This window comes from Maylandia zebra, linkage group LG9, assembly GCF_041146795.1.
Source record: "Maylandia zebra isolate NMK-2024a linkage group LG9, Mzebra_GT3a, whole genome shotgun sequence".
In the NCBI taxonomy this organism is placed as follows: Eukaryota; Metazoa; Chordata; class Actinopteri; order Cichliformes; family Cichlidae; genus Maylandia; species Maylandia zebra.
In genome coordinates, this window is record NC_135175.1 from 28,951,024 (window position 1) to 28,970,454 (window position 19,431).

The following is a 19,431-nucleotide window of genomic DNA, read 5'->3' on the forward strand; positions in this document are numbered from 1 at the left end:
TTATCTGCCTCATCTGAACCACTTTAAAGCCAATATGTTTGGACTAGGGGTGCAACGATATTCGTATCGATATTGAACCGTTCGATACAGTGCTTTCGGTTCGGTACGCATATGTATCGAACAATACAACATTTGTAATTTATTTTATCAATTTTCCTTCTGACGATGCTGTCTGTGTTGAGCGCTCAGTGAATCTGTGTTCGACTACTCTGCCTAGGCTGCACTGTCGAGCGCAGATCCACTGAGCGCTCAACACAGACAGCATAGTCAGAAGGAAGAGCGCAGGGCAAGCTAGCGAGACAGAAGTTAAGCTCTCCTTGCAACAGGCAAATTGAACGTCATTCAGATCTGGCGTTTGGAATTATTTTGGTTTTCATGTGACGTATGACCCTGAAGGTAAGCGAGTCATGGACTAAAGTAAAACAGTATGTTGAATGTGCCATGCAATGCTCAATTACATTGGTGTGAACTAGTGTGTTAGCGCAGTTAGCTCGTTAACGTGTTGGCCGTCTAGCCCCATGCACGGAGTGATCGGCGGTAGCTCGTTAACGGAGATTTGCCGTGTTGTGGCGTTAAGGTCATTTCAACGAGATTAACCTGAAAGCACTAGCGGGAACACAACGAATATGACTGCACATTTACGCTGACATCATCCTAGTGCAAAGACAAGTGGAAGCAGACAAAAAAAAGCAAGCATGCTACTAACTTTAGCCGAGTCATTTAGACAGCTGTTAGCACATGATTCTCCTTATGCTGCTGAGAATATAGCCCAGAAGAAGCGGATAGTATAGCTTTTATTTTGGAAAGAGCCATTTCTCTGTAATAAACTCTCTTTTCCAAAGATGAGTGATTCCTCAATCAGATACAGGGCTTGCAATATCGCTAGCCCGACGTCCCGGAGCTAGCGATTTTTTCAGTCGGGCTACCAAAATCTATCTCTTCCCTGCCCGTCGGGCTATTGTAGGAAAAATATATGTCAATGCTTTTGCATTCTTTCGGAAATGTAGCTGGGTAATTATGTCATTGGCATCGGTGAGCCACTGTCAATATGTGACATATTGAAGTCGCGTTTGAATTTGCGCTTGTTTTTTTGCTTTCACTTTGCAATCGCGTGAACTGTGTATAGAGAGCGACAGCACTGATCTGTGAGTGATGATAATTTGTGCACCAATTCCTCTGACATCGTCTTATTAATCGTTAGCTTACTACGCAAACATGACAAGTGAAATCTCCCGCAGCAAGCTTAAACATGTGAGAGGTTGATCGCGCAGAGAATCGCTGAGCTTATGTGAGTACGTGTGTAAAAGCAGCAGGATATATATTTTAGTTCTGCTGAGCCAAATAAGACAGGTCAGGGTGAAGAAGTGACAGCCAAAGAAAAGCTTACCACAAAACGGAGAAGTTATGACAAATCAGACTATAAGGCAAAAAGAAAGTGCAGCTTTATGGTTTCATGGACAAAAGAATTTCTGTGGCTGCAATATGACGAGCTAAATAACCAGGGCTGCACATAAGTGGTCCGCAGGTGCGCATTCGCTGTCAAAATAAAAAACACGCACAAGGGTTAGGGTTAAATTTAAAAACTGTACTTTTGAGTTAAAATATATATTTATAATTTTAATAAATGACAAATTAAAAATGCATGAACATTTTTTTTGTATCGAAAAAATATCGAACCGTGACACCAAAGTATCGAACCGAACCGAACCGTGAATTTTGTGTATCGTTGCACCCCTAGTTTGGACCATACCAAAACCCATGGAAACTGCTTATATAATTACGTTGGTAAAAAGATAATACAAGGGTTCTAGGTTTTTATCTTCAAAAGTTGGATTGGTGAAGCCCCAGTAGAAATGTAGGTCAGCATAATTTATGTCCTTTAATTTGCCTTTATCTTACTCATTTTTGGCTAGAAAGTCCTACCTTCCTAGTTTGCATCTTCTCTGTCCGTCGGCGAAAGGCCACATAAGGGTCGCAGGTGCTAGAGCCATCCCTCTTCTCCTGCTTGACGCTGGGGATGAGGCAGCCACCCTTGCTGGTTTTCCTCTTCCGGCTCCAGTAGTCAAAGACCTCCTTGATCAGTTCATCGTCCTCCTTCAGCAGCAGTTTGGCTTCCTGTAGACTGACAAGCTACAGAGCAACACAGGCCAGACCAAGTTAGTGTAATGGCCTGAGCCACATCATTCTGGAAATAATTATTACACATAGCTGAGCACTTAAGTCCAGCTGGTTTAAACAAGCAGTCACTATGAACACACCAAGACACAACAAAACAAAGGCTTTAGATTTTAAGCAGTCACGCTGCCTTCAGGCACATCACATAAACTCATATTTTGTCTTTTTCAATGTCATGTGAAGTGCTTATTCGTCAATAAATAGTAACTTTTAAAGAAACCACTGACAAAGAGAATAACAGGCCTCTCAAATGACTAAAATACAAGTTAAACATAATGGAGTAATGCAAAAAGTGACTCAGAGTGTACATTTTATTCAGTGTAAAGTGAATAAAAAGACTGTGTGCATGCAAAGCAATACTTTCCCCACACAGCATATACCTGCTGTCCACTGCCTTTTTCCAGCCGGTCTATCATTTCTTCAAACTGCAGAGCAGTGATTTCCATTTTCTTCTTCAGCTTATTCACAAACGTCTCATCCTCTGAATCTAGGTCATAGTCTGGCTGCTCTGTATCCAAACTAAAAGCTGTGGGAAAAAAAGAAAAAGAAAAAAAAGAGCTGGTTACTGGAGAGACAGATGCAGCCAAGAAAATATTTCAAAGACATTGCAGGAATGAGGCTGCTGAACTAAACAAAACATCACTTTTCTGAACAATACCAGCAGAGGCTGCAGTGTGTATCAAATTGATGAATCAATATTGGATAACTATGACACATTTCAGTCAGCAAAGCCTGGGCTTACAATACAGAGACTTTATAATTCACCATCATTTTGTATTTAGCAACAGTGCCTTTCAAGCAATGTCAATAACACAACCCATAGGATATGAACTGCTGAAGCCTTTATCTTCAGCCAACTGCAGCCGAACTATGCTCAAAAAATAAACAGCATTTTATCATAACAAAGCGCTGTGCTTCAGTTTAGTTGTGTGCTTTCACCCATTCAATAAGGCAACACTTTAGAACAAATATGAGATGTGAATGTAATCTACCATTTGAACATAAATATTGCCCCTGGCTTTGTATTTTTTTGGCCCTGCCAATCTGACATTGAGATTCTGCAGAAAATAAATTCAAAGTGGCTGTCACTACTGTGGCCCTCGGGTGAAAAAATAAGATGTTTACTGAACAGCCACTATCAGAGCCACTGTAATCAACACATTAACCTGTCAAAGCCAGTGGCATTTGGAAAAGCTTGCAGTGTTACCCTCACCGCCCCTACATTTAAAATGTTAAGATGACTGCCAAATTATGGTGAAAGTATCTGCAACAGCAGTCTCAAAGTTTGACATTTCACTAATGCGAACACAGGACATTTCATGGCTACAGTAAATGCCAAACAACAAGACTTAATCTTAAAGTTTTCTTAAGGAAAAAAAGTAACAACTATGTGTGTCAATATTATGTCCACATGAAAAAGCACTAACTTTCAGAAAACCGTCCAGAAAACAAAACATACAATATAAATACACATCTCTTAGAAAAGCGCTTCTAATTACTCACAGGTTTCTCATCAAAACCACAAACACTAAAATCTCTCAATCAGCAGGATAAACACCCTGAAGCCATCCGGTGCAGCCAAACGGCAACATCACCACATGCTCACAGACCACTAACACAGCTAAGAAGATAATCCACTTGCACGCAGCCTGCTACTCACGCTGTATGTGAATAAGCTGCTTTGGCATTTTGAACTCCCCGGGGTAGAGGGACTCGTAGTGCGTGATGTTGCACTCCGCCTCGGGGACGGGGATAACCATGTTGTCCCGCTTCTCGCCATATACCTGCTGCGCTGAGATGGCCCGCTGGAGATGGTGCTCCTGAAAGAGAGAAAGAAGCTGCTGTTTAGAAAAATATGCAAAGACTTCTGCAGTGATCAGTATCTTGATTTGTCAAGAGACATTTGTACACAAAGAATTATTAAAAAAAAGAAGGAAAAAAAAGACTCCTGATCGTTTCTTAAACCATCTTGTTTACAAGTTGACAAACTAAAAAAATCTTTTAATTACTTCAATACTCATTTTACACATCACCCCCCCCCCCCCCATTTCATTCTGTTGTGCATCTGCATGTACGTACAACAGTGTGTAATGGAAACAATGACAATGAGTGATTTAGTTAAGACCAAAAGTTGTTTCATTATGAGGTGCATGATATCGTTTCGCTGTGCTTGCACAGGACTAATAACCATAAGCAGTCCAGATGTTAAAGAACGCCAAGTGCTTAAAGTATTGTACTTAACAGGATAATAAATGTGATCTGTGGCGTCAGACCTCTCACATTAAAGAGATTACAGCCTAAACCTCTCACTGGACGAGCTCCAGAGGAAGGTCTGCGAGGACAGAGCTGTGAAATGTTTCATGTACATAACATCGAGAATCCGTATGTAAAACCAAAGGATGCACGTCAGGAGTGGCTGATATTAGCCTTTTTCTGCAAATGTCTTAGGCTGGCCAATGTTTATGGTCTGGCTGGCTTTCATCAGTATATTGGCAAATAAGATGGCAGCGGCTGATGTTTATCTATTGTGTTGGCTCAATTTTGCGCTGCCTAAATGTTGTTTTCATTCTGGAGATTTCTTTAGTTCCCTGGCACAGAAGAAATAATACAAAAAACACTGGCATTGCTTATTGCTCCGACTGATTGGTTTAAAACATCTGTCACACTGTGAAATACAGAATTATGAAATTCTGAGCCAATGCAGATGTTTGAAATATTTTGGCTGATAGTAGACTGAGGTACTGTTTACATCTTGTGCCAGAAAAAAAAATCTATACTCAAATTTACACCCAAAATTAACCAGGATTTAGTTTAGTTTTTGTCTTCCTTGAAATCAACACCAGGATAGTAATGTTTTCTTAGTTGGGCTTCATTTAGTGAAGCATAAACGCCATTGTTGGTTATCAAACAGCAATAGATACCACAAGAACAATCACAGACTTCTGTTAAATAAGGAACCCCAGACTCAGCTTTGTAAATCCAGCCTTTCGTATACCTGTTTAAGAGGCAGGAAACCCCCTGCAAACCAGTTTAAAGTCTACAATCCTTTTATCACACTAACCTTTGAATGAAATAAACAAAGAAACAAAACAGAAATTTACACTTAACATATAAACATCAGCTACTGCAATCTTATTTGTCAGTGCAAAGGATGATGGCAGTTGTTCAAATACAAAATGTTCCAAAACAGGAAAGGCCTGCTACATGAATTGTCATCTCTCCATCCCTTGTGAAACCCTCACTGGCTTCATATGGTGCTGCCAACATTTCCTCTTCCTCTAGGGTGTATTCATCATCAAAGTCAGGGACAAACATGTCAGCCGCTGGGTCAAAATAAAAATCGCACTCGTTTGAACATCCTGCACCTCCTGGGTGTGAATCCTCTCCAGTTCCCTTCGCTCATTATCTTTCAGTGTTTGTGTGGCATTTCTTAGCTGTCATTTTAAACCTAATCTCAATTCATTTGTCTAGGCTTGTCTGACAGGCAAAGCATAATATTTATCATAGTTTGTTATGTCTATATAATGTATGCCAACACAGTAATGATGTCTCAGAGAAATGAGTCATCAGCAGGAGAACAGCGTAGGAGTATCAGCAAGTGCACTGCCATGTCAATGAGTTTGGAAAGGTGAGCTTCACAGTCAGCCGAGTTGGACTTTGTAGCATGTGCTTTGTGGCAAACACCTCTTTTTGAGCACCCCTCAGGTAACCCCACTATCACTCACAACAATGACTCATTATTATTTACTGCATCTCTCAGGTGGAACAAATGGAGAGAGAAGAAAAAAGTTTACAGATATTCTGTTGCCTATGTTGAGCCAGTGGATCATATTAAAATACCTGCAAAGTTTCTTCAGCAGCAAATCTGGTACTCCAACTTGGCAGCAGAAGCATAAACGTGGGCAAATGACTCAGACTGTTTGACTCTTGAACTCAGCAAGTACAAAATGTTTTCATATTACACAACTGATAGTTACCTGAAATATATGTTGTTTGGAAGAATCCCACAAAAACATGAATCTTTTTCCCCCTGTATAAAACAGTGTCTTAATTTTCCAAACAGCATACTGCTCCTCGTAGGGCTGTGCGATATGACCAAAATCTCATATCCCGATATAAGAATTCTATCATCCCGATAACGATATAAATCACAAAAATGTAACATTTTCTGTAAATTCTGTGAATCTCTGGCAGCTCGACTTGCAGGAAGTGTTTCCAGCTGCGCGTCATGTAGCTGGAGTCGAGTGTTTTAACCGATGCATGAAACGATACATTTTTAGAAATAAGTTGTAACGGCTGCCGTTTTCTTTGTGAGTATTTATTACACGGCGTGCTGCGGGGAAAAGCCTGTTCTAACGTTTGAGTCTAAGGTTTATTTTTTAGCACCTGACGGCTCTTTTTTAATTCTCATCCGTAAATTATCTTCAAAATAAACTGAATCACATGAAAGAGCAAAGTCTCAACAGGATCTTGAGCTTTATTGTGAAAGGTTTATGTGGAAACAAGCAGACACACGGTGGTTTTACCGTTGTTGTTGCTAACCACAACGCATAAAAACAGGCGCTTGTCCGTCCGTAGTGTGGTTATTAAAATATAAGAGAAAGAAAGAACTGTAATAAATTAATATAGCCACTACAGTGACCATTAAAACGATGAAAAAAATATTGCCGTAAACAGTTTATTTTGCGACACCCCGAAACAAACGATAGCGTAAAATGAAACGATAAGACGTTTTTATATCGTCATCCGATATATATCGTTGTATCGAACGGCCCTAGCTCCTCGGAGTTCAGAATCAGTGTTATTACTAAATGACAGGAGTTTAAGCAAAGCTCTCGCTTATGCACTGGCATTAAGATCTGCATGAAAGACACTGCAACTTACTAGCACTGCACGCTCACTCTGTAGCACACAATATCTGTAGGCCTTTTATTTGTGGTTGATGCAACAGACGGCCAATCAAGTCAAACCAACTCAAGATCCGTCTTGCTCTAACAAGTATTTTAACAGAGCTCCTACTCATTTTACACTTCACACACACGTTTTCTCAACTACAGTTTATTGGCTAGAATCTGAAATGTGGGTCAATGTTAAGAGATACCAACTGCGCCTGGCAAATATGACCACAAACAAGCATTCCCTGACAACGACTCAGTTTTATACACTTCCACACTTGCATGGGTGTCTGAACTGCCTTAAATAAAAATTCAAAGCCACGAGGAGCTCTGCATGGAGTAACAGGGGAACCATATCAGAGCTGTGAACTGGCATCAAAGGACACAGCATGTGCCCAGAGCTGAACCATCTGCCCCTTGTAAACCCATCAAGCACAGTCTACGCCAAGAAAAACATCTTATTGTGTCAACTGCGAAAGTGTTCACCACTGAGGATTTTAGACATCATCCACAACATCCTAAATCCCAGCATTTCCTGCTTGCCGCAGGCTCTAAAAGAGCACAAGAGAGAAATACACAACTTTTTACCAAGCACTAACTTAACCACAATCTAAAGCTTGAATAGCACTCTCAACCAAGACTCAATTTGGCACGGTTACACAAATTGAAGGGTCAGGACAAAAACAAAGAACCAGATTTGGCTGCGACTGCGAGCGTGAGCAGGCTGGGCAGGCACACTTATTAAAAATTTCACACAGCCATGTTCACTGCCCACAAACACAACTTCCTGCAAATTAGCCAACAGCTCTGTGTCATTGTACATTTAACAAGTCCTTCCTGGGTTAAACCCAAACTGCAGAAGCTGTGGTTCTCTGAGCTCAGAGACTTAAAACGTTAAAAGTTACGCTTTGCACGCACATTTACATCAGACTTCTCATATCTAAATTAAAAGCATAGTTTAAGTCTTTGAAACACCAGCCTGTATTGATAATTACAAGCAAAAATTGAAGCACAATGATGCAAGAAATCAAACCACTCCAAACTAGTATTCAACTGAAATACATTTCTTACAAAATGTACTTAACTGTTGTCTGCACTGTTACTCAGCAACTGTTACAGCTCAGAGAGTACTGCTTATCAAAGCGTTGTCTACTGACATGACATGAGCTTATGTAAACTACATGTTTGACTGGCACAGTGAAGGATGCGTTTGCTCATAAAACCGCCACAAAGACACTGCCCTCTCTGAACCCTACCGTCTGACATGCTGATGAACCCAGGAGCTTTGTGAGATAAGGAACCTGCATAAAGCGTGCACGTAAGGTGCCAATTAAACCTGAGCCTGGCCCAGACCTGCCTTTGCGAGCTTCTATAAAGGATATTGGTTCGGCAGGTTGCAGCAGGCAGCCCTGAGCCTTCTCTGACCTAAAGATATCCTGATCTTTCACAGCTGTGATCCTCACAAGCATGGTTCACAGCCTGGGATTTCCTCTGCAGAGGAGTTGAGAGTGCCGGATAAAAGGATTTTGTGAATGGCACATGAGAACAAGTGAACCAGGTTATTACGGGACCCACAGCAAAAGCCTGTGTTAGCCAAACTTTCAAGTTGATGTGCCATTATGCTGTTTGAACTTTCAACAGTTTTTGGATGCTGAAAATTACTTGTCCCTATGGTCTTGCTTCCAAAAAAGTAAAAATAAGAAACTGGGACTTTAAGTAAATTAAATTTTATGCTTTTTCTTATATCCTGCTTTGTACAATCAAGTTACAATGATGAAATGAGCATATTACAAAAAGCTAAAGGTTCAAATGATGAGTTTAGCATATTTACCAGTATCATACAAGGCCTGAAGCTCAGCCTTCACACTTATCTGAACACAATTTCTTTTCTGGCTCTGCATGATGTCAGTGAAAGCAGATCTCTCTCATATGGTCAAATCAGGGAACCAGCTTAGGGTGAGCACAGCGGCCACTCCCAACTTCAGGTCAATTCTTTTGTTTGTAAGATGCAGCCAATAAGAAGAAAGCTGGCTTAAATTTAGAGGAGCTTGCACAGTTTGCATCACACAAAGGACGAACTGAGGGGCTGCAAAGAATTAGTTTGAGCAGTGGATCATGCAAAGCTACTCTAATAGCTAATTAGTAGGCTTACTGTTCATTTTATAAGAATATGATGATTCATGATCATGTATTAGCACACTATGCTTTGTAATGTATGCATTTGACTTATTTTGGTACAGACAACGTTTTTGGTCTTGTGACACATCTAGTGCAAAGTGGGCACAAATAGTGAAAACAACTGGATACAAAGTAGCTTCTAACGGCTTTCCACCCGAGAAAACAATCTAATATTGAACCTCAGATTCTCTTGTTCTTCCCACACAAAATGTTCTGGGACTCAGTGGCAGTTATGCTTTCTGTCACGGTCACAGATGCAGATCGAGGAGAGACAAATGAAAATCTATTTTTCACAGCACCACGCGTTCCCTCCATTAAATGTTCCCAAGAAAAAAATAGATGACTCCAATAAAAGTTGCCATGGCAACAAAAGTGTGGCCTCCAGCAGGTGTTTTCAGCTCAACATGCCCAGAGGAAGGCGAGGAAGTGAGGGTGGTGCATTTCAGCAAATCCAAGAACACATATTGTGTAAAATCCACAAGTACTGCTAGTTTTCCACAGATGAGAAAAAGTGATTTATGTTGAACAACACTCAAAATTCAGTGGAGAAACAATGTCGCTCAATATCAACCCTCACAAAACATCACGCAGGTGCATAAGTACTATATGATTAGTATGGGAGAGGGGGACGTCCTTTCAATTTAAAGCTAAAGTGGTCACGAATGCAAGCCCCCTCTAAAGTATTAACATTTTAAATTTAATAAAGGTTAACTTGACACATGCCCATACCTAATACTTGTTAAATGACCCTGTAGTCGAGCTGTAATATGGTAGCTTTATGGACGTAGTGTGCACCAGACATCATTTTTGTCCATTTGGTTTTTTTGAAGGAGATCCACACGGAGCATTTTGGTGGCTGTGTTTTGTTTGGCTTTACATGTTTCTCCTGTTTGCACAGAAGCATCCAATTTCACTGTGCCACACATTTTAGTAACACTACCAGAAATCAGTGACAATTCTAGAAATCACTCAATTTAAGACCGTTAGTCGATTAAACAAACTGTTCAATACTTTGTGTGTTAATAAATACACACAAAGAGAAATCATGACTGCAAACAGTGTGAAGGATAGATGTAGCTTCCAGGACTGAAAAGCGTATACCTGACAGCCAGCAGGGGGCGACTTCTCTAGGTGAATAAGGACATTACTGTTACAGATGGGAAAACTAGCCTCAACTCCCTTCCCCTCCATCAGTAAACCATTTCCTGCTGACTTAGCATCATACTAAATAAAACATTGAGACAATTCTGTAAATTATAATTAAAGACAGGAGGATTTACTGGCTGACGTATTGTGAATCATAAATTGTGGCGTCGCAGGGACAAAGTCCACCTCTAAAGCATTTTAATTTTGTAGTCAAAAACGTGGTTTACAGATTTACCTTTTAACTTCCCCAGACGTTATGGAACAATTCAATGTGAGTGTAAAGGTAACAGCCACTGGAACACACAAACTATTTACACTATGCAGGACATGGTGCAAGCAAAGATGTCCTGTTGCATTGCAAAAATAGATTGTGTCAGAAGTTAATTGTTTGCCAGAGGTTTGAAGGTTTAAATGCTGATGAAATTAGTCCCTTGATTATATTATAACAACAACACCAACAAAAACTTCCACCTGATTTAGATTCTGGTTACACTTGCAAGCTAAAATTATGAATTAAAGAGACAAAGTGATGCACATGCATTGTGACGCAACAAACACTCACAAACTGTGCCTGCTGGTAAGTTAGAACAACATAACTCTCAGCCAACATTTGGGTATTTAGTCAATGCAACAACACCCCACTGTTCCTGGACAGGATGTGGGTCAGGGAGCTAAGCCACGCACAGGCTTGGAGTAAAACTGTCCTCTTTATCTCTTCTGTCACACTGTTATGCAATTTCTGCTGTGTATGTGCACAGCAGGTTGAGGAGGGTATGAAAGCAGGATTTCAACTTGCTTTACATCCCATCTGTGGATCATGTTTGTGTCTGCTGAGGCATCTCAGGTGGTGTATAAAAGTGAATTAGAAAAAGTCAGTGGGGCCGACCAGATGAGCAGGTAATGCATGAGCAACTTAAACTTTGTGTACTATCAGAAAAACAGCTTTCATTTCAGGTATAAACTCTAAATGAAAGGCTTTGTGGTCAAAACATATAGACCAATCTGTCTACAGGCAAATGCAAATTTGTGTATTTGGATATAATTTGAATATGTGTAATCTCAAAACACGTGAGTAAAAGCAGAACAATATACTATAGTGTTAAAAAACAAAAATCCGACTAATACCACAATACAGACATCTCAGTGGGCCAAACTCATGCAATTATGAAGGATTCAAGTAATAAATAAGTAGTTGCAATAAGACACTTTCATAAGAGTAATTTAAGCCCAATTTTCAGAAACATAACTGAAATTCTCTATCGTCACCGTTTTCTTGCCATCGACGCTTCTAACCAATAAGATACTTGGAATATGGCTCCAGAAAAGAAGACTACATCCACGTGCTGCACTACACGAATGAAACTTCCCCATGAATGGCACCGTCATGGCTACACCATGCATGTCGTAACACAGTTTACAGGAACTGAACCACGTATATGTGAAGAGGAGTGCCGTTATTAATCATAAAGCAGAGCTCTGGGACATATTTTTAAACTCCGCGTTCTCCGCGAAACAGGCAGCACACATGGCAGGGCTGTGGCTGTCAACACGAGGCGCCTAGCTGTCAACCGGGGCTGAAGGCTCAGTGTCTCCCCCTGGCATTCGCTAACGAAAAGTACACCACGTCCAAGGCCTATCCCGCTCGCCTTTACCAACGAGAAAGTCAACAAAATGGTGGAACAGATAGAGGTCACGTGACTTCTTTGTGCATTCAGGTACTGCTTAAAAGGAAATAAACGGACACAACACGGCTTACCAATAAAATATCACAATATTGCAACCTTACACAGCCACTCGTGGTGAAACGGGTTAGTAGAATTCAGTTTTCATCGAGCTCTATCGTGCGCACGAAAGAGAAAATATGGCGGCCATTTTGCACAAGCTTGCGCAGGCAACATAGCGGCGCCTCGCGCTATGAAAATGCCGCCAAAGATCCACCGCCAGTCGGGCAGCAATAAAATAACATACCGATTCCTCCTCTTTTTCCATCCCCGTTGGCATCTGCGGTACTGCCCGGTTGATTGAGGCATATTCGTGCAGGTCCGGCAAATCCTCGCAGCGGAAGACGGGCAGGGGCTTACTAGCATCCAGTGCCCGTGCCCGAAACGACAATTTACTCATTTTTATAATAAAAGATGCAGCATAAATCTATTCGATCTGCTAGGAATAACAGCAGGTCTGCCTCGAGTTCTCATGGATGAATCTGTGACGGTCTCTGAGAGTCAGCCGGTCGATTGAGGGCGGGCTTGGGTCCGTAGCAGCGCGAACAGAGCCGGGCAGGCCCGGGTCTCGATCGCTCTCTGTCGGTCTCTTTCTCTCGTAGGCACCGCTGTTCCTCCCTGGTTCAATACGCCATTGCCAACATGGCGGACATTACAAACTCATGCAGCTCACCGCTCGCTCCAAGCGGCCCAACCCCCTCGATCATACAAACAGCCATTCCCACGCAGTTTCGCACGCGTGCGCGCTCGCGAGACCCTTGGGGTACGAGAAAAGGGAGGAAGGAGGGGCTGAATCGACAGCGGGGAAAAAAAAAAACAACAACGCTGGATGCTGATGATGGGATGTGAACTTCCTAGGCTCGGGATGTTCTCATGCTGTTATACGACAGGCTGATGCTGACGTAAGAAAATATATATATTTTACATCTTCAAAAAAAAAAAAGTATATATAGATATTGTTTTTAAAAAATGTAAAAAGGACGTAACTCATTCATTATGCCGCCACATATAGACAGATCGTATTAAGGACTGACACACCACCCTAACTCAGAGGTTTTACGGGTGTTTTCTAACACAGCAAGGACGCAATTCTTCAAACTTGTATCGTGTGTTAAAATTATTATGAACAACCAGAACATGCTGTATCAATTAGTGAATTGTTTTGCAAATATCGCCACCCTGTGGTGCAAACACTACACTTTTAATTATAATTGGACTGACTTGTGTTCATGCGAATGCACAAAACGTATTAACATGGTCAGAGCCAGGAAGTAGTCCGATGTGTCGTCATCACAGCCGCAACGTTACGCCCAAATACTACAGAAAATGCTCTAGAAGGTGAAAGCAACAGGAACAAAACTGGTTTAGGTTGAGCAATAAACAAATATGTATTCTGGCCTTATTTGTGTTGTTGTATGTGAAGAGCAGTTCACCCTGGAAACTGAATATAAAATACACTTACTGTAAAGAAGTTAATGTCCATATATATAAAAATGACAGTATCTTTTATATATTATATTATTATACACTATTGATCTATTGACTGTAGTGGCCATTGAAATACGGTGAACTCACTATCATGTTCATGAAAAGTATGATTTAGATGATTTCAGTTTCATGACATTATGTGTGCCACCAGAAGATGGGCACATCCCAGTACATCAGCAGTTTCTGAACTACTCAGACCAGTCCATCTGGCACCAACATCCCAGGTTCAAAGCTACATAAACCATCTTTCTTTCCCCTTTCTGATGCTCAGTTTGAACTTCAGTAGGTTGCGTTGGCCATGTTTACATGCCTAAATGCATTGAGTTAGCACTAATGAAAAGGTATATCTAACAAAGTGATTACATCCCAATGTAAAAAAAACAACATCTGAATCCAGGAAGCACCCTTATTTATATCATTTTTCAAGTGCATCACTTTACTAAGTGACCTTTACTGTGTATTTCATATTTGACAATGTGCATCTTTTTGGTGCCAGGCCAGTAAGAATAAGAAGTACCCCAGAGCAATAACTCTTTCTAATCGGTACATACATGCCGTTTTAACCACAACAATGTTTCATGCCTTTTTTGGCAACAGAAACAAAAATACACTGGTGCATATAATGCTTTAATTTTTTAAGTGTCAATTTGCTGTGATTAACTGTAGCTTCATCTCGCCGAAGCTTCATCTTCTCATTGGTGGTTGCCAGTACAGGAAATGCTGCAGAAAAGTAAACCTACCACCCTGACTGGTTCTTCTGAGATGTAGTTTACATCTGACCAAATGTTAGATGACACATTTCTCACTTTCATTGGTGCATCATTATCAGCATCACAATTTCTCACTGCAGAGAGCTGAAATAAATCAGGGAAGCCACCAACTTCCAAACTTGTTCATTTCAGCAAATCTTTATCACAGCACATTTGCTGGTCCGTTTCATTTAATGGAACAATAATTAAATGCAATAGCTTCTTCATTCTTGACCATTAAGCCATTAGCTGCATGAATTCTTGTTTTCCATTTTTATAGTTGATCAAGAAAGTAGGCAGCCTGAATAAGGATATTTCTGGCTTTATGAACACAGCACTTTTTACTTTTAATATTACTGCTCCAAGATGATTTCTCGGCATGCAAACATGCACTATTATACACAAAGACTCAATACATTAAAAACTACAGCATTAATACAGATATTAGGAGGAGGCACAATAGATAGGGTTGAACGCACAGACCAGCTAGGGCCTTTTTGTGTTAAGTTTGCATCTTTTCCCTGTACATGCCTGGTCTCTCTCTACAGATACATTGGCTTGTTCCATTTCCTTGATTTCCTTGATCATTCCTGCACTGCAGCCTGTTTGTTCTTATTTTTATGCCTCACCCTCCTCCCCACTTTTCCCAGTTCTCACACCCCTCATTAGTACACAAGGATCTGTCTGACCTGGGGCCACTGCCAGTCCTCACCAAGGCCTTCAAATCCATAAATCTCAGACCTGCTACTAGCGAAATCGATGTTAGATTAAGCGGTAAGTCTAAATTCATCATAAATGTGAATCTATGTCTCTTTGTGTTAGCCCTGTGACAGATTGGCATCCTGTCCAGAGTTGTACCCCACCTCTTGCCCATTGACAACTGGAATAGAGATTGAAAATGTGACGTCATTCAGGGGTAACACCGCAAAGGATTCTGGGAAGTCGTGGCAAGAGGTACTAGCGCACACAGGCTTTCAATTGAAATCTGTTACACAGCGATAAAAGAAGCAAAAAAAAAAAAAATGGCAAGAAGCTGTTGTATTATTAACTGCAATAGCCGGTCGCATGTCAGCCACGGGAAGCCGACGGGTAAAGAGATCGGTTGTTATCGGATTACATCGTTGAAGAGAAATTGTTCAAGCCATGTTTCCGAAGTAACAAAGAGGCGACGGATGGCCTGGATTGCAGCCATTCAAAGACCAAATATAACGTCCCAGAACACTCCAGCTCACAGGTTAGTCTGCTCCAAGCATTCCCACAAAGGTTAGTGTTTTGTTGTAGTTAATACGTCATTTTTCTTAACATAATTGGTGATATAGTTTACAAGCAAGTCTGGTGCTGAACAGAAATTGTCGCGCTATGCTCCTTTGTTTATTGTGCATAAATAGTGAATTGTCCTGACACAATATTGTGTTTCGCTTCTGTTATTATGGTACATTGACAAAAACATATACTTTATTCACAGGATAAAACAGTTTTTTTGTATCACTAATTGCCCAGTACAATTACAGTATACAATATTATTGTCACTGCTGCATTTCTGTAATGCGTACCAGAAATTATTTCCACTACTAATTAATTACAGTTTAGCTCAAAGTTCCCATTAATAAACTGTTAACGAATGTGTATTTATGAAGACGATTTGTGAGACTGGTAAACTTACATTTGTTCGTACGATGGTCTTTCGTTCTACACGGTGCATTTCAAGTTCCTGTACCCATCCGTCGGTAAACTGTACCTGGGCTTGTTGCAGTGACCTGAAGTTACTAAACTTCATGAGTGTATGCACTCACTCCAAGAACCGTATAATTAGCGTGGTGAAAGTTGGGCAGCACGCGAACGTATTTTGTCCACTCTGTGTGCTCGTACGGGTCTAACCCTTTCACTCCTTTGATTTTTTTTCCTCGTATCTTTCTTTGACTTTTCATCAAGTCTGTCTTTGTACGGACCGGCATTGTTCTCCTTCGTTTTGTACATACCTTTTTTGGGGAGCAAAGACAAAGCAAGAAGGTATTGGAACCGGAGAATGAACGTTTTGCGGTGCTGCAAATGCTTGCATTTGACGCGGTACTTGGATTGTTTTGCCACGAGTTCCCAGCATGCAATGCGCAAAAGTCACATGGTCTATCAATCTCTATCCGGTCGTTAAGTCTGACGTCACTAGCCGTGTCTGGGCCTAAACTCCGCTGCAGGTCCATATATCAAACGATCACTATGGCATTACTGAGAGTTGAAAAACTGTCTAAAGTCTTTCATCTTTAATAAAATGATCAGCGTTCTGCTCTACCAGGTGTAACAATTGAGTTTAACATCCAGGCATCCATGAAAACGGAATTTATGACATTTAACGGAGTTAGAAGTTAGCAGGGAGTTAGCTCGCTAGCTTCTATCTAAATACAATATAGCATGTCCTGACTGCGGGGTTTTGGAAACAAATTAAAACGTACAGCTCTGTTATCACTTCCAGCATAAATGAAGACAGAAAACTAAAAAGCAGTGACGTTTGTAGGGTTACTGAAGTTTGGCTAGCTGGTATATAATGATGTGCTACGTGACCGCTAGCGACACAGCTATGTTAGCATAATATAAACAAGCTAACTTTTTTCCCACTCGATAAAAGTTAACGTGAGTGTTCTCGGTGGTCAGGAACAAATGTAATCGCATGGCAGGATGGTGTAAAAGGACCAAACTTCAGCCAGGAGAACAACTGAGATAATCCATCCACAATACGAGGTTAGTCATTCATATACTGCTGCATGGGCTGGGCTGTAGTTACATCCTAAGGTTTTAAAAACTGAGCTTAAATAAATGATTAGCGGTAATAAAAGCGAGGGAGGTCAACAGTGATCACTGACTGTTTTAGGAGCTTTTTGAGATTAAATCGAAGAAAATACAAAACATTAAACATGTTAACAACATAAAAGCCATATTAAACGCAGACTACTTTAGGCCCGGAAGTAGGATTCGTCGCGTCATCACTGAACAACCGGATAGGCCCCAGCCCTACTACGATCCTGAATTGGATAAGTGGAAGAAAACCATGGAAACCAGCTACCCTCCCGTTGCAGTCTTCATCAAAATCACTGAAAATAAGAAGAAACGCAAATAACCTGAAGAGATGGGTGAAAATTTTTGTGGCGATGAATACAAGATCCAGGCGAAGATTTTGGTCACAATAATCGTCATCCATTTGGGAGACATAGGCTGACATCTGTAGACCATAATGGAGGCCTGTGAAACAAAATGAGTCAAAAAAGAAGAAGTGCTTATAAACATCATTATTACTGGAAGTTATTACTGGAAACAAATATAAATTCTAAGCCCAGAAGACATCTCGGCATCTGCTGTGAGGTTATTTTCTCTATAGGACTCTTTAACTCTGTATGCAGGTTTACAATGGAGAAAACGTCGACAATTTCTACATCTGCTATCTACGTATACACTAACGCTGCCAAGTAAATGTTTGTACGAATGAATTTTCCCATATCCATTGGCTTTGGACTGTTTTGAAGCACACACAGCAAGTTTTGCTCCTGCAATAGAGTACACAGTAGAGTAAGCCATATATGGTGGAACAGATGGGTAAACAGAACAGGACACGACAGCAAAAAAGCTGTAAGGTATCGTTTTAGCAAATGACAAGCAATTGGGCACCGCTTCGACCCCCCCAAAAATGAGTTTTCGAAGGCTTTTTAATTCGTTCAGTTCTCAAGACCAGACACAGCTGCTTGCACAAAGAAGAGCGATAGAGATGCTAGCTTAACGCTAGCTTAGCCCAGTTACCCTGACCCTGCGCCATTTACTAGCCAGCTAACAGTTTGCGGACAGCCACCAACAGTTTCATTTGAGCTCGCAAGTGACTTTAAAGCCACAACTTTCGCTTCCCAAGGATACAACACGGGGAAAACAAGCTTGAGCTTGACTCGCAACTTACCCGGTGCCAGCAAACCCACAGGGGAGGAGGAGGATGGTGATGGTGGCAGTTGTTCTTCTGGCTGTCATGCTAGCCTAATGCTAACGCTTGTTAGCTCCCTTCTAGGACGCCTCAGAGAGAAAAAAAAAAAGAAGGATATTCAGTTTCTTTTTATGTATATGCAAATGCCGTTGATGCAAAAAGAGAGGTCATTGGAAGCCAAAGCAAGGGTAAAGGAGGAGCTGTCCTGTCGCTGACGAAAAACTTGGTTAGTTAGCTCAGGTTACTTCGATCCAAAAAAAAAAACAACCCAAAAACGATCCAAAGTGACCACCAAACCACTTTACAGGCGGATTGTGATTGGACGGTAAAAGCCACCAATCACCTGTGGAGAACTCGGGGAGGATGAGCTCACTAGTAACCCCGCCCACCCACGAATAACAACAACATAAGTAACAATAATAATAATAATAGGAAAAATGTTGTCATGCATTAATGCGAATTTATTACGGTAGTGTGCAAATAATAGGATTTAAATAGGCTTTTAAACACAGACGGAGTCAAAGGGCAAAACTTATTAGAGCCACTTACTGAACAGCAAATAATCAGATACATTTTTTTTTCATAACATAGCTGCAGTATTTGTTACATAACTGTCTCCTGGGCTGGTCACCTCCCTCCACCGCCCTCTGCCCCTCCACTAGTTTTGTCGCAGGGCAGGGCTGCTCCTGCTTCCTTTTTCCTTCCTTTTCTGATGCTCTGGTATCTGCACTGCACATTTTTCATGATCAGACACCGTCCAAAGAGAATGCTGCATAGTATAGTGGAAGCATATGGAGTCATTTTCTGTGCTGCTTCAACACCACCACCACTGCTGCTGCTGCCGCCGCCGCTTCCCACCTCCCACTACCCCCACTAGCTGTTAAAGCTGCATGCACGCCTGCCCAGTGACTCTGGGAGTGGAGGGGAGGCATCACTTTGATGAATATTGCTTTGCTCAACTCTCCCAGCAAGGTCATCAGCAGCCATCTGTAGGCAGTGGAAAAAAAACCCTAATATCCATTTAGATCTGAACATCCCATTGTTTCTCTGCGTTTACACGATTCAGCCCAGTGCACCGGTTAAGTGGTTGGCACATACACTAGCTGCACATTTAAAGTTGTGCA

At 41.2% G+C, this 19,431-nt stretch overlaps 1 protein-coding gene across 4 annotated transcripts in view; it reads right to left on the minus strand.

Annotated features, from left to right (window-relative positions):
* Nucleotides 1–18,613, minus strand: part of LOC101478310 (enhancer of polycomb homolog 1) — a 38,035-nt gene extending 19,422 nt beyond the window's left edge. The window contains exons 1-5 of one of the 4 annotated variants that reach the window (XM_004551815.6): nt 18,287–18,613; nt 17,463–17,583; nt 3,836–3,995; nt 2,556–2,701; nt 1,924–2,130 (exon numbers count right to left, since the gene is read on the minus strand). In XM_004551815.6, the coding sequence (XP_004551872.1) occupies nt 1,924–2,130; nt 2,556–2,701; nt 3,836–3,935 (453 nt within the window). In that variant the 5' untranslated portion in view covers nt 3,936–3,995; nt 17,463–17,583; nt 18,287–18,613. Of the gene's footprint in view, nt 1–1,923; nt 2,131–2,555; nt 2,702–3,835; nt 3,996–12,362; nt 12,862–17,462; nt 17,584–18,286 lie in introns of those variants that run through there. The other 3 variants (XM_023155450.3, XM_004551814.6, XM_004551813.5) reach the window with 3 other exon arrangements.
* Nucleotides 18,614–19,431: the final 818 nt, after the last annotated feature.